Below are 13,996 nucleotides of genomic sequence, written 5' to 3' on the forward strand. Positions count from 1 at the left end.
AAATGGGCTGGTTTCAGCCAGTCAAGCATGAAGGTCTCTTCCCTACTGCCAATGTCCAACACGCAGGTGAAGCTGTTATGTCTGACGATGTGGTCTGGCCCTTCATCAGGCCGTTGAAGGGGTGGCCGGTGGATCCTGCTTTGGACGAAAGCATAGTGACAGTCTGCAAAGTTTTTTGGCTTGCCTGTGAGCTCTGGGCTTAACTGGAGCTAGTGAGTCCAGGTGCTCATTCAGTCGAGACAATGTAGACATGGGGAGCTCCCCCAAGTCCTAGGAAGCTGCCACAAATTCATCTGGGATGACTAGGGGTGCGCCATAGACAAACTCGGCAGAGGATGCCTCAAGATCCTCTTTCGAGGGTGTGCAGATGCCTAGCAGGACCCAAAGAAGTTTGTCTGCCTAGTTTGGACTGGTGAGTCAGGCCAGCAGAGCTGTCTTCAGGTGCCTGTGGAACCTCTCCACCAGCCCATTGGGCTCTGAGTGGTATACTGCATTGTGGTGGAGTTGAGTCCCCAGGGCATTTGCTAAGGTGCTTCACAGGCTGGAAGTGAATTGAGCCCCCTGTCAGATGTTAAGTGTTCAGGATCCCCAATCATGCCACCTAGGTGTTCAGTAATGCCCATGTACATGTCTCCATGGAGATTTCAGACGCAGTACCGTCTCTGGCCACCTAGTCAGCTGGTCGACAGATAACATGCACCTCTGGATATAGGTAGGGGCCCTACATTGTCTATATGCACCTGGCTGAAATGACATTGTGGAGGGGCTTTAATGTGGGTCTGGACCTTGGATGCCTGGTATTGAGTTTTTTTTGACCCACTGAATGACCTCTTTACAGAGGCCGTGGAAGACATACCTGTTGGCCAACATTTTAACTAGAGTCCTGATAGTGGGGTGAGCCAAATTGTGGACCCAATCGAAAACTCACCTCTTCCATGTGGCCAGAATGGTGGGGCACAATTTGCCAGTTGAGGTGTCACAGAGCAGTGTGCAGTTACCTGTGCAATCTGGATGTTCTCTAGTTGCAGGCCGGTAAGTGCTGTCCCATAAACCAGTATGTCAGCTGCGCTAGGCCCACATAGTTGATACTTGGGACGGGGTCGTGCACTGCTAGGATAGCTGGATGGGATAGGGCATTGGCTGCCACACTGGACTTGCCAGCAATATGTTCAATGTCTGTCGAAAATTTAGATATATAGGACAGGTGCCGCTGTTACCTGGCTGACCACAGGTCTGACACCTTGCTGAAAGCAAAGGTGAGTGGTTTGTGGTCTGTGTAAATTTTAAACTTCCTGCCCTCCTGGAAGTAATGGAAATACCAAATTGCCAGGTATAACACTAACAGCTCCCTATCAAAGGGAGCCTGAGATGTTTCCTGAAAAAGGCCAGAGGCTGCCACTGTCTGTTAACCCGTTGCTTAAGTACACTCCTGACCACTGTGAGGGTGGTTGGGCATCTGACCTCGGGTGCACAAGGAGAGTGGTTTTGGCTAGGGAATCTTTGGTTGCTTGGAATGCCTTGGTCTCCTCATGTGTTCATTGAATGTCTTTATTGGGCCCTACCATAAGGGAAATAGGGACTCCTGATGTGGGCTGCTCCAGGTACGAAGTGATGATAAAAGTTGACCATACCTGCGAACTCTTGAAGGCCTTTCACAGTCGATGGTCGGGGGAAGGAACGAATGGCGTCCACTTTAGCAGGCAATGGCCTGGCCCCATGTTGATCAATTCAATGGCCCACGAAATCTATTGTCTCTCAGCCAAACTGGCACTTGGCTGGATTGATGGTTAAACCGAACTCGCTTAGCCTGGAGAACAGTAAGTAGTCTTAAGTGAGCGGCATGCTTAGTGCGGATGTGGTGGCTATTAAAATGACATTGAGGTAGACGAAGATAAATTGCAGATCCTGGCCCACTGCATACATCAACCTCTGGAAAGTCTGAGCCACATTTTTCTGCCCAAATATCGTGCGGAGATATTCAAACAATCCAAGGGGGGGGTTACGATGGCGATTTTGGGAATGTCCTCGAGGTGGACTATGATCTGATGATAACCCCTGATGTAGTTCACCTTAGAGAATATCTGTTCCCCTTGCAGGTTAGCAGTGAAGTCCTGGATGTGGGGTACAGGATACCTGTCAGATGTAGTGGGCTCATTAAGGTGGCAGTAGTCTCCGTGCGCCCTCCAACCTCCAGCTCCTTTAGGTACCACGTGGAGGGGTGGCCCATGGGCTACCAGAGTTCTGCGCAATGCCGAGTTCCTACATCTTTCAAAACTCTTCTATAGCCATGTTGAGTTTCTCTGGAGGGACGGGGAGGCGCCATGCCCTGGTGTGGAGGGGAAAGTCCTCCGTAATGATTTGGTGTCTCACCCCATGTTTAGATTCCACTGAGCTGAAATGGGGCATAGTGATGGAGGGGAATTCCACTAAGACGCAAGCAAATTTGCTGTCAGCAGTATTCACTGAGTGTAGATGGGAGTTAGTAACCCTTGAGTGAGAGTGTCTGAAATGTCCGGATGTGTACCAGCCAACCAATGCCCCTTAATGTCCACCAGTAGCGGGCTGGCTCTCAGGAAATCAGCACCCAGTAATGGTTATTGTATGGCCTCCACCGTAAACATCCAGGTGAATTGTCTGTCCCCAAGGTGGAGGGGAATTGTATGGGTGCTAAATGTCTGAATGATGGAGTCGTTTGCTGCTTGAAGCTCTTGGCCCACCTTGCCACTGCGGGCTTCTAGGCTGGACGGGGGAAGGACACTGTACTGTGCCCAAGTGTCCATTGTTACGAGCCCAGAGGATCCCAAACCCAGCAGCAATAGATATTCACCAAGATAAATGGTTACTTAAACAAAAGTTGCTTTTAATTATCTTTACTCATGAAAATAGAGTCAAACTTTAACTTATCACTATTGACTTACTGAACCTAACTTAACCCCCTTCTAATTCTAAGCGCACATGTGTGTAATGTGTGTGTGTAAGTTCAGAAAAGTTCTTTGGTTCACAGTCCAATCTCACTTCCTGGCTCATTGCTCAGAACCAGTTTTTAAGATAATCATGTCCCCTTGGAGATTCAGTGATACGGTGTTTAAGAAACCTATCACAGGTGCATAGCATGAACAGCTCCTTAATACTGCCTCGATGAACATGATTTGCCCAATCTGTGTGCAAGATTGCATGGCCCCAATGACAATCACCATTCCGTTCTCACACGTATCAGATATTTCTCAGTTTATTGACTGCGCCACTGCAATGTAATTATATGGAGGCCTTTAGATGATTTCCCCTCGTTTTTCCAATGCCCCCCCCATTCAATTTCTAATCTCTACCCAGATATAGTCAGTGTTCTGCTACTTAGATCTTGTATCATCTCTCATGGTTGCCCTGATCTCATCCTTAATTAAGATGTTACCCCACCTTTCTTGTCTTCTTACCTATCCTTCCAAATTACCTGATACCGTTTGATGTTTAATTCTACGCCGTTGCTCTACGGGGTCCAATGCCATCGCTGCCCATCACCCAGGTGCAAGAATTTCCTGTCCACATAGTGGGAGCTCTCAGGCTTCTTGGTCCTTGCAAGTTCTCGCGTGACATTTCCAAACATGACATGGGGCCATTAATTGCAGTGAGGAAGAATTTTACAGCAATACCCAACTGATGATATATGTTCAGGGAAGAATCATACGAAACTTCATGTCAAGCAGAATAGGACTGATGCTGCAGTAATGATCATGAGATTAGTTTAAATTACTGTAGTCTCGCTAATGAAACCCATTGTATTCTGATCAATTAGACTTTTATTGAACCATTACACAATTCTACCATAATTGTTGGATGTTTTCAAAAAAATTGTCTGTGATAATCTCACAGATTTATTGTCCTGAAGTCTATAAGGGTTTGATTGTTATACTTCCTTGGGCCATCAGTGCTACATTAAATTTTGCCTCCTGCTCGATCTCTGCAACACCGCTTGTCCCTTATCCTTATATCTTCCTATGGCAAGGGTGGTTGGGAAGCAGTTTCTCTCTATTACCTCCTGGGTCAGGCTGCTGTTCAAGTAGTCTTATTTAAATGATCCCAAACTGTTGATTCCAAGTGGAGCAATGTGAAAGAATTCTGATTTCCACAGTTCCTTAATTTCTGAAAATACAGGGACATGGATATCGTGCAGTACTAAATAGGTTTTATCTAAGCCAGGATTAACATGATGGACTGAATGGCCTTGTTCTATGCTGCAAGGAAGGAATTAACAAAGAACGAGTGGTCCTATGTTGTGAGAATCAGGGGATTTTATAATAGAAAGTAAGTTGACGACAGATGAATTCTACAGGTATTTGAATCAGTCTTCACTGCAGAGAACATGTTATGAGCCTAGAGGACCCATAAACCCAGCAGCAATAGATATTCACCAAGACAAATGGTTACTTAAATAAAAGTTGCTTTTAATTATATTTAAACATGAAAACAGAATCACACTTTAAGTTATTACTATTAACTTAATTAATCTAACTTAACCCCCTTCTAATTCTAAGCGCATATGTTTAATGTGTGTGTAAGTTCAGAAAAGTTTTTTGATTCACAGTCCAATCTCACTTCTCACTCCTCCAAGTTCACTGGTTGCAGGCAATTTAAGATTTATGAAGTTCACCAGGCTTTGGTGCTTGAAAGGTAAATAGTTACCGCTCAAGAAGGTACTTGTCGGTTTTCAGAGAGAGATTTGTTGTTTGCTGGACACCCACAACTGATTCCTTGTAGCCAGCTCCTTCAGTGTCTTGCCAAAGAAACTTACCCCTCAGGGTTCTCCAGACGATAACTTCCTTTCAGGTTACCACAGAGTTCCTTTTTGTTTCTCTTATTTCAAGTGAAACATTAGGCAGCCAGAGCTCTCCTCTTGCATGAACCATAAGGGGTTTGACCAGGCTGAACTAAGCACTCACAACCTGTCTTCCACAAGCTTGCCAGCTTGTCCTGTTCCAGTTCCAGCTTCTGTAGCACTGCAGAACTGAATTCTCTCTCTTTCAGAGAAAAAGCCTGTTTTTCTCTCTCTGCTTGCAAAACCATACGACCCTCGTAGAACAGCAGGTTCCACTCCAGACAGCCTGCGGCACCGACGATATCTTTCATCTGTTGCCTTTTGTAAACAACAATCCATTAATGAAGCTTCTTGGGCACTCTCCAAAGCTTTTGCAAAGGCTCTTGGAGCCGGACTGTCTAGCATGTGCAGAGCTCCCGTATTTTAAATAAGATCTGTTTTAAAGTGTTTGTATGTGACCTGCACTAAAAAACCTGCCCCAATTTATCTCCCAAAAACATATCTATAATCTGTCGCAGATATGACAGCCCCAAACTAGCTATAAGGTGGGAATAGGTTGGAAGGAAGACTGGAAAGTGACGGCTGCTGGATGAAAAGTCTGACCCTTTACCCAGGGATGTTAACGATGTAAGGTCGCTGATACAATGATCTTCATTTTCCAAATTTCCTGCGATATGGGGAATGTTCCATGGAGAATAGTGATTGTAAGTCCTTTATTCATAGAGAGAGAAGGGCAGAAGACAGGAAGTGACAGGCCAGTTAGCTCAACATCTGTCACAGAAGATGTTAGAATGTTTAATGATGTAATGGTGGAGCTTTCAGGAAAAATATCAAAGTAATTGTAAAAATCATCATGGTTTTGTGAAAGGACAATCATGTTTGACCAATTGATTCCAGATCTTTGAAGTGCTAATCTGCTGTGGACAAAAGCAAACTGTGAATGTCCTAGATTTAAATTCCTGGAAGGCATTTGATAAGGTTCTGCAATAAAAGGTTTTTGCAGAAAATTTAAAAAAATGATGGGAATGCACTGCGGAACAGGCTCAGAGGGTTGGGTGATCTCCACTCCTAATCCGATATAGTACTTCTATGATTGCATGCAAACAAATTGCATCTTGTAATTTATGTAAATTACTTGGATGAAATGTTTGAAATTTTGGTCACTAAATTGGTGATGACACTAAATCAAGCAGTAAAGTAAGTTGTCATAAGGACATTACTAAGAAATATAGTCAAATTCAGGGAGTAGGCAAGGATCTGACAAATGGAGTAAATGTGCTGAAATGTAGAGTTGTCTGTTATGGGGGGGGAAATGGAAGAAGAATATTATTCAAGTGATGAAGGGAAGCAGGGGATCTGGGTGCTCTGGTGCACAATTCTCTGAAGTCTAGTGTGTAGTAGCCACAGGGAATAATTGGGGAAGCAAACAAAGTGATTGTTTATTGCACAGGGAAGATAAAGGTGAGGGAGTATCTCCGGCATGGGTGGGACTGCATCTGGGGCAGTGTGTACAGTAATGATCTCTTTGCAGAAAGATATTAATGCATTACATCAGCCATGATTTGAACAGAATTAATAGGTAGAATGGCCTATCTCCACTCATAAGTCATGATCTTATAGACTCAACTAAAGCAGTTCAGGGAAAATTTAGTGGGCTGATATTTGGAATGCTCATGCTCTCTTAGAATGAAGGATTTGACAGAGATTTGATTGAACAGAAGGATCTTACAGGATTCACGTGGAGAATCTAGAACTAGGGTTCACTTCAAGGCAAAGGGGTCACCTATTTAAAGCAGAAATGGGGAGATTATTTATATATATATTAATCTGAGATGGTGGTGATCTTCTATGGCCTCTGAGTCCCTTCCTTAATTAGAGGGGAATGCAGAGTCAGTAAATACTCTGCAGGCAGCAATAGAGGGATTCTTGATAAGCAAGGAGGTGAAGGTTATCGCAAAGTGACAGGAATGCAGAGTGGAAGTTACGGTCGGGTCAGCCATGACCTTATTAATGGTGGAGGCTGAGCGACCCTCCTCCGCGTCGAATCTGAATGTTCCTAACACTTCTACGTTTCCAAGGTGAAGATTTTATTTTCATTAGCTATCCTATTTTTCAATGTAAGGCCATTGTTGTCACAGAGTCAATAAATAATAGTCAGAGAATATGAATTCTTATCACTTTCCAGTTTGAAATAGCTGGACAAAATAATCTACATGTGTTCATTTGTGTTATTACTGGATAAATAGACCCAGATCTAGAGGAACATTCAACATAGATGTTGGAGCTAATTGTGTACATGTGTGCTCTGTGTCCAGATGATATCATTTGGCTGTGGTGTCAGAACATCTTTGGCTTTGAACGTATCTCTGTAGTTAATTGATTGCCAGTTAGTTTATTTGAATTAAAAACACGCTCCTCTCGCTGGATCATGTGGTCAGGTGAAATCCGGACTGCTGTCAAAACCTTTTGCCTCCAGTTCTGATCGGAGCTCTCTCATCTTGTCTAGGCATCTGCTTGAACTGCACTGGAAATACTGAAGGACCTAATTGCGGGATGTGCAAGGAGAGTTTTTACAGGAAGCCTCAGGCTGAATCTACGGCTGTGTGTGAGCGTTGCCCTTGCTCAGTGGTGACATCCAGTGGAAGCTGCCATATAGGTAACATACTTCTCCAGAGCACGGAGCCCAACCCTCCCTGACAGTCCACGTTTGCGTGATTAACTGGATGATAACCTTACCTTGATACTGAGATGAACAATCTTTGTCTGGTTTCTTAATCAGTCTCTCTGTCAGAGATCTATTAATCCATAGAAATTAATAAACTTGTGAAGGAAAGATAACTGGTTCAAAGCAAGAGGGGAGAGGAGAACAGAAGCTTTGATCAGCAGGAAAAATGAAATGTCGAAGGGATTGCATGAGGAATATGTGTAAACGTGAAAATAAATCCCAAACAGTACACTACACGGAACAATAAAGGAAAAGAGTATTACATGTGCGCCATCAGGATTCACGACTTCCCAGGTGGTTGAGAATAGAGAAGGTATCACTGAGTGAAAATAACTACTGCTGAATACATTCAGAAGTCAATGTGGAACTTATATTGAGGTGCCTTGTGAAAACAATCTTATTTTATTTCTAAAGATATCTCATTTGGTGACAGAGGGATGCTAATCATTCTTATAGGATTACTGACCTAGTTCTTGGTTCTACCTGCCCATCACCCCCACATTCAACCTACTGAGTCCCCTCTTCCCTTTCCCCACTGTTCCCATCTGCCCATTATCCCTCTCTAATCTGGTTCCACTCATCGCCTTCCTTTCTCATCATATTACCTGAAACCCTTTATTGTCACACAACATAAGAAATAGGAGCAGGAGTCGGCCATCCGGCCCGTCAAGCCTGCTCTCCCCTTTCAATAAGATCATGGCTGATCTGATCGCTGACTCAGCTCCACTTATTCATCTCTTCCCTGACTATACAAAAATCTATCTGTGTTCTAAATATATTTAAAGAAGCAGTTTTTACTACTTCCTTGGACAGAGGATTCCACAGATTTACATCTCCAGCCTAAATCTACTCCCAAATCTAAGTCCCCTACTTCTGGACTTAACTACCAGTGGAAACAACTTTCCTACCTCAATCTAGCCTATCCCTTTCAGAATTTTATGTTTCTATAAGATCCCCTCTCATTCTTCTAAATTCCAGCAAGTGTAGCCCCAAGAGACTCAGTCTCTCTTCATAAGCTAGACCCCCATCCCTGGAATCAACCAGGTGAATCTCCAAAGCTTCAGAGCTAGTATATTCTTTTTCTCCAAGTTAGAAGACCAGAACTGTAAGCAGTCTAGAGTGGCCTTGCCAGTACTCTGCTCAGCTGCAGCAGTATCTCGCTGCTCTTAAATTCAATCCCTCCAGCAATGAAGGCCAATATTTCATTTGCCTCTCTGTTAGCCTGCTGAACCTGCAACCTAACTTTTTGTGATTCATGCTCAAGCACTCCTAAGTCACTCTGCATCACCCCATGCTGCAATCTTCCACCATTTAAATAAAAATTTGATTGGCTATTTTTGTATTGAGGTCCTCCCCTCCCATCGCATCCTAAATATCACCCTTTGACATGCTAGACATGTCTGCCACTGTGAAGACTGACAGAAAATAGACATTCAATGTCTTGGCCATTTCTGCATTACCCAGTATCAATTACCCCTTCTCATCTTCCAAGGGACCTACATTCAATATTTCCATCCCTTTCTGTTTTATATATGGTAATTATAACAACTTTTAACCATTTTTATAATTTGTACTCCTCGTTTACTTACATAATCTATCTTTCCATTCTTTCTTGTTTGCTTTGTGGTTCTTTGTTGCTTTATAAAGTTTCCCTAATCTTCCAGTTTCCACCTTCCTTTATTTCCTTAGTTTTCCAAGGCTGGCCCTCCCACCCTTATTGTCTTGTTTTTCACTTTTGTTGAGCACTGTGGGAAAAACTCTTTCTGAAGATCTTCTCCTGTTCTTCATCTGTCCTACCATATAGCTTGTGTTCCCAGTCTACACGAGCCAACTCCTCCCTCATCCCATTGTAGTCTTCCTTGTTTAGGCATAAGCATTTAGGTAGAAGTATTGCACCCTCTATCTGTATGGAAATTCCATCACACTGTGATCACTCTTTCCAAGAGGATTCCTAATTACAAGATCATTAATTTTACCTGGCTCATTGCACAGAACCAGTTTTTAAGATAATCATATCCCCTTGGAGATTCAGTGATACAGTGTTCAAGAAACCTATCACAGGTGCATAGCATGAACAGTTCCTGAATACTGCCTCGATGAACATGATTTGCCCAATCTGTGTGCAAGATTGCATGGCCCCAATGACAATTACCATTCTATTCTCACACGTATCAGATATTTCTCAGTTTATTGACTGCGCCACTGCAGTGTTATTATATGGAGGCCTATAGATGATTTCCCCTGGTTATTCCACCCCCCCCCCATTCAATTTCTAATCTTTACCAAGATGTATTCAGTATTCTGCTCCTTAGATCTTGTATCATCTCTCATGGTTGCCCTGATCTCATCCTTAATTAAGATGTTACCCCACCTTTCTTGTCTTCCTACCTATCCTTCCAAGTTACCTGATACCGTTTGATGTTTAATTCCCGATCATCCCTACCCTGCAACTATGCTTTTGTAATGACCACTGAATCATTTGGACAGTTTTTGCCACACTCATTGACTTTGTTTCATATACTAGAATCATTCGATAATGTGCCTTCACCCTCACTGATAGAATCCAGCAATCGTGTCTCTACTCATTACCTCTCAGCTCCTGTCATTATTTCCCTCCCAACTGACTTCATCTGTCAAACAACTCCTCCCATGGGTTTCGCGGTTCTCTTTAACATCACCTTGTCACTTTATGCTTCAACCTTCACTGCTTACAACAGCCCTATCTTAGTTGTATTTTGCCATTACCCATGGTGTAAGTGGTCCATTTGAAAGCATTTCCAGATCTGTGAACCTTTTATTTGCTTTCCATTCATTAGCATGAGTCTGTCATTCACATTGATTGAAACCCATTAGAGTGATCCAGCACACCTCTTGAATGTGTAAAATGTGATTGGGATTTACAGAGTGGTCCAGTAACTCCTGCATTGAGGACTCATTCTTGCTGAAACTGACCACATAGATATTTCTTAGCACAATCCTTTTAATGTAATTGTTTGAAAAGACAATAACATTGTGACAAGTCGGAAAGCATTACCTTACTTGCCTCCCTGTTTTTTTTTCAAAGGATTCTTTCAGTATTGAAGGCAGCCTTGACAATTACTGCTGCTTTACATTAAAGGAATAAATATAGAATGTAATGCTGGCAGCAAAGTATTTTCAGTGTCAGCAAATGTAAAGGTCCTGTAATTTGTGTGTGCAGATAAATACTGAAATATTTCTCCAAAGTATAAGACCAGTCTGAACCAGATATTTACCAGAATGAAAGCCTGTACTTATCTGGTTGTAGACGGGCAAGTATTACTTGACTCGGCCGCCATCTTGTGCCATGTGGCCTCCAGTTCTAGTCCTCTCAGTTTGGCTCCAACAAGGAGAGCTCAAGTACCTCCACTGCATTGAATCCTGTTCTCTTCACTTCTCTTGCTGAATTCGATGGACCACCCTCACCTCCATGTGTGAAGATACCAGTGGACATTTACTCTCTTGCTGCTGCACCTCCAGATCTCACTTGCCACGGCCTGCCACAGACCTCTCCTGCACTTCCTCCACAGGATCCACACCTTCAAACTACCAGTCCTGCACTCACCGAGTGTCCACCAAGCATCTGAAGCTCACCTCCCAAAAAGACTGTCACCTTTTCTATCTTCAACATGGATTTTGTCATTGGCCCCGACCGTCCATGTGCTGGAGGCTCTGTCGCAAACTCTCACCTTGGCCACCTTAGGCTGGAGCTCCCAACGCTGCCAACATGTGTTTCCACATCAGCCCTGGCCACCCAAATACTGGATCCCACCAATGCCTCCACTGATACAGGAACACATCCTGGTCCCAACTACCCCTGTTCCAGCATCCATGATGACCCCCACACCCATTCCAACCTCAGCCTCTACAAGGCTGAAACCTTGGATTCCTCCTCTGCTAGATCCCACTGCCTCATTTCTCCCCACCACCTCAACTCCTTACCCTTTCCTATCCCCTCTCATCTCTCCCAACTCAACTTCTATCTGCTCCTTTGAGCTCTTACTTTCTTCCCACCTGCCTAGCCTTCAGATGCTATCATCCTCCCAACTCCTCTTTGACCCCCTTATACTCTCCCTCCCCCTCTGACCTCCCCCTATTCATCACCTCCCCAACTCATCACCTCCACTCTCTGACCTCCTCAACTAATTGAAGCCTCATGTTTGACCCCCATTGGCCACACCTCAATGAGTTCCACACACGCCACAAGGCTAAGCTCTTCTTCTGACATTTCAGTCTCCGTGCTGACTTCTTCCACCTTGATTCTCCATTCCCCCCCCCCACTAAAGACCCCTTCTCCCACTTCAAACCTTCTTTCTCCTCTTGGACACATCATTCTGGACATCTGCCTACCCCGTCTCAACGTCACTTCTCCCCTCAACCCTCAGAATGCTCTGCCCTCCACTCTTTCCACACCAGTTCAAACCTCGCTATCACCGGACAGACAAGGTTGGAGCTGTTGTGGTCTGGTGTGCTGACCTCTACTTTGCTGAAGCTAGACAACAACTCTCAGACTCTTCCTCTTGCTTACCCCTTCAATAGGACCTCACCAAAGAACATCAAGCCACCAGCTCACATAATACCTCTAACCTCATCACTTCTGGTCATCTCCCTCTCACGTCCTCCAACCTCACTGTTTCCTGACCCTGAACTGCCCAGTTCTACCTTCTACCAAAGATCGACAAACCCAATTTTGCCAGTAGGCCCATTGTTTTCCATCCTCCTGCCCCACTGAACTCGTATTGTCTTACCTTAACTCCATATTGTTCCTCCATCCAGTCCGTCCCCACCTATATCCATGATACTTTACATGCCCTCCATCATTTCAACAACTTCCAGTTCCCCTAACTCAACCGCATCATCTTTACGATGGAAATGGTACCCGCATGGGCCTCAGCATTGCCCATCTTTTTGTTGGCTACGTGTATCAATCCATGCTACAGGCCTACACAGGCAAGGCCCCTCAACTCTTCTTCCGCTACATTGATGACTACTTTCCTGCTGCCTCATGCACCCGTGATAAGCTCATCGTCTTTATCCACTCTGCTGCCAACTTCCACCCCGACCTCAAATTCATTTGATCTCTCCGTCTCCATCTCGGGAACAAACTTTCTACAGATATCTTCTACAAACCCACCAACTCCCACAGCTACCTCAACTACACCTCTTCACACCCTGTCCCCTGTAAGGATTCCATTCCTTTCTCTCAATTCCTCTGTCTCCATCACATCTGCTTCCTGAATGAGTCTTCTAGTCTAGATCGTCCAAGATGTTCACCTTCTTCAAAAAAATGACTTCCTCTCCACAACCATCAATCAGCCCTTACCCGTTCTTCTTCTATTGCCCACACATCTGCCCTGGCTCCCTTTCCCCCAGGCTCAACAAGGACAGGACTTCTCTTGTCAACACCTACCACCCCACCAGCCTCCGCATCAAACATATTATACTCCACAATATCCATCTCCTACAACATGATCCCACAACCAGCCTCATCTTCCCCTCTCCACCTTCTGCAGGTACAGCTCACTCTATGACTCCCTCGTCCATTCATCGTTTCCCACTAATCACCCCCTTGATACCTACCCTATGACTACAAGAAGTGTTACATTTCCGCCCACATCTCCTCCCTCACTACCATTCAGGGCTCCAAACAGTCCTAATTAAAGCAACAGTTGTGAATCTGCAGAGATCATTTACTCATGTGGTGCTCCCGTTGTAGCCTTGTGAACTCAGAGCAACTGATATAAACTAGGAGATCATCTCATTGAGCGCCTTTGCGGGGATCTCCCACACCTCACTCTCGCGTCAACTTGTCCGTCCATGGCCTTTGTGCCCTGCCAACCAAGGGCATCTGTAAATTGGAGGAGCAACGTCTAACATTCCGCCTGTACATTCTCCAACCAGATTGCATTGACTTTGACTTCAATAGTTTTCAATAGACAACCCCCCTCTTCCCCATTCCTCTTTTTCCTTTCCTCCAGTTCTCCACCCCCTTCCCTCCATTCTGAGAACGATCCCCTGTCCCTATCACTTCAGCTTTTTTCTCTTGTGCCCTCTCATCCATATCTACCTATGACCTCTTGCATGTGGGCATGTGGGCATGTGCTTCTTCCTCTGCCTCTCTTCCCCCCCCCCCCCCCACCATTTTATTCAGATATCTGCCTCTTTTTTTTTAGCTCATACTTCTGGTGAAGAGCTCAGGCCCGAAACATTGGTTATGTATCTTTATCATTGCTGCTTTACAAACATTACATGACTTGCTGAGTTTCTACAACATTTTTACGTAAGCATTGAAGTGGCACTCTATTGATCCCCCTGCTTCTGCCACTTGAATTGTCTCATTACCTCCTTCGCCCATTTGGTGCAGCACGAGCATTTTTAGTTCCTAGCTGTCATGTGATATGGTTAGAATACCCAAGAGAAAGGGATGTCATGAAAGTGAATCA

At 44.4% G+C, this 13,996-nt stretch overlaps 1 protein-coding gene across 1 annotated transcript in view; it reads left to right on the top strand.

Moving 5' to 3' along the window:
- The window catches only part of LOC138738769 (multiple epidermal growth factor-like domains protein 9), a 210,238-nt gene that overhangs the window by 158,701 nt on the left and 37,541 nt on the right, over positions 1-13,996 (top strand). The window contains exon 4 of the mRNA XM_069889662.1: positions 7,317-7,466. Coding sequence (XP_069745763.1) covers positions 7,317-7,466 — 150 coding nt within the window. The remainder of the gene's footprint in view (positions 1-7,316; positions 7,467-13,996) is intronic.

This window comes from Narcine bancroftii, chromosome 1 (assembly GCF_036971445.1).
Source record: "Narcine bancroftii isolate sNarBan1 chromosome 1, sNarBan1.hap1, whole genome shotgun sequence".
Classification (NCBI taxonomy): domain Eukaryota; kingdom Metazoa; phylum Chordata; class Chondrichthyes; order Torpediniformes; family Narcinidae; genus Narcine; species Narcine bancroftii.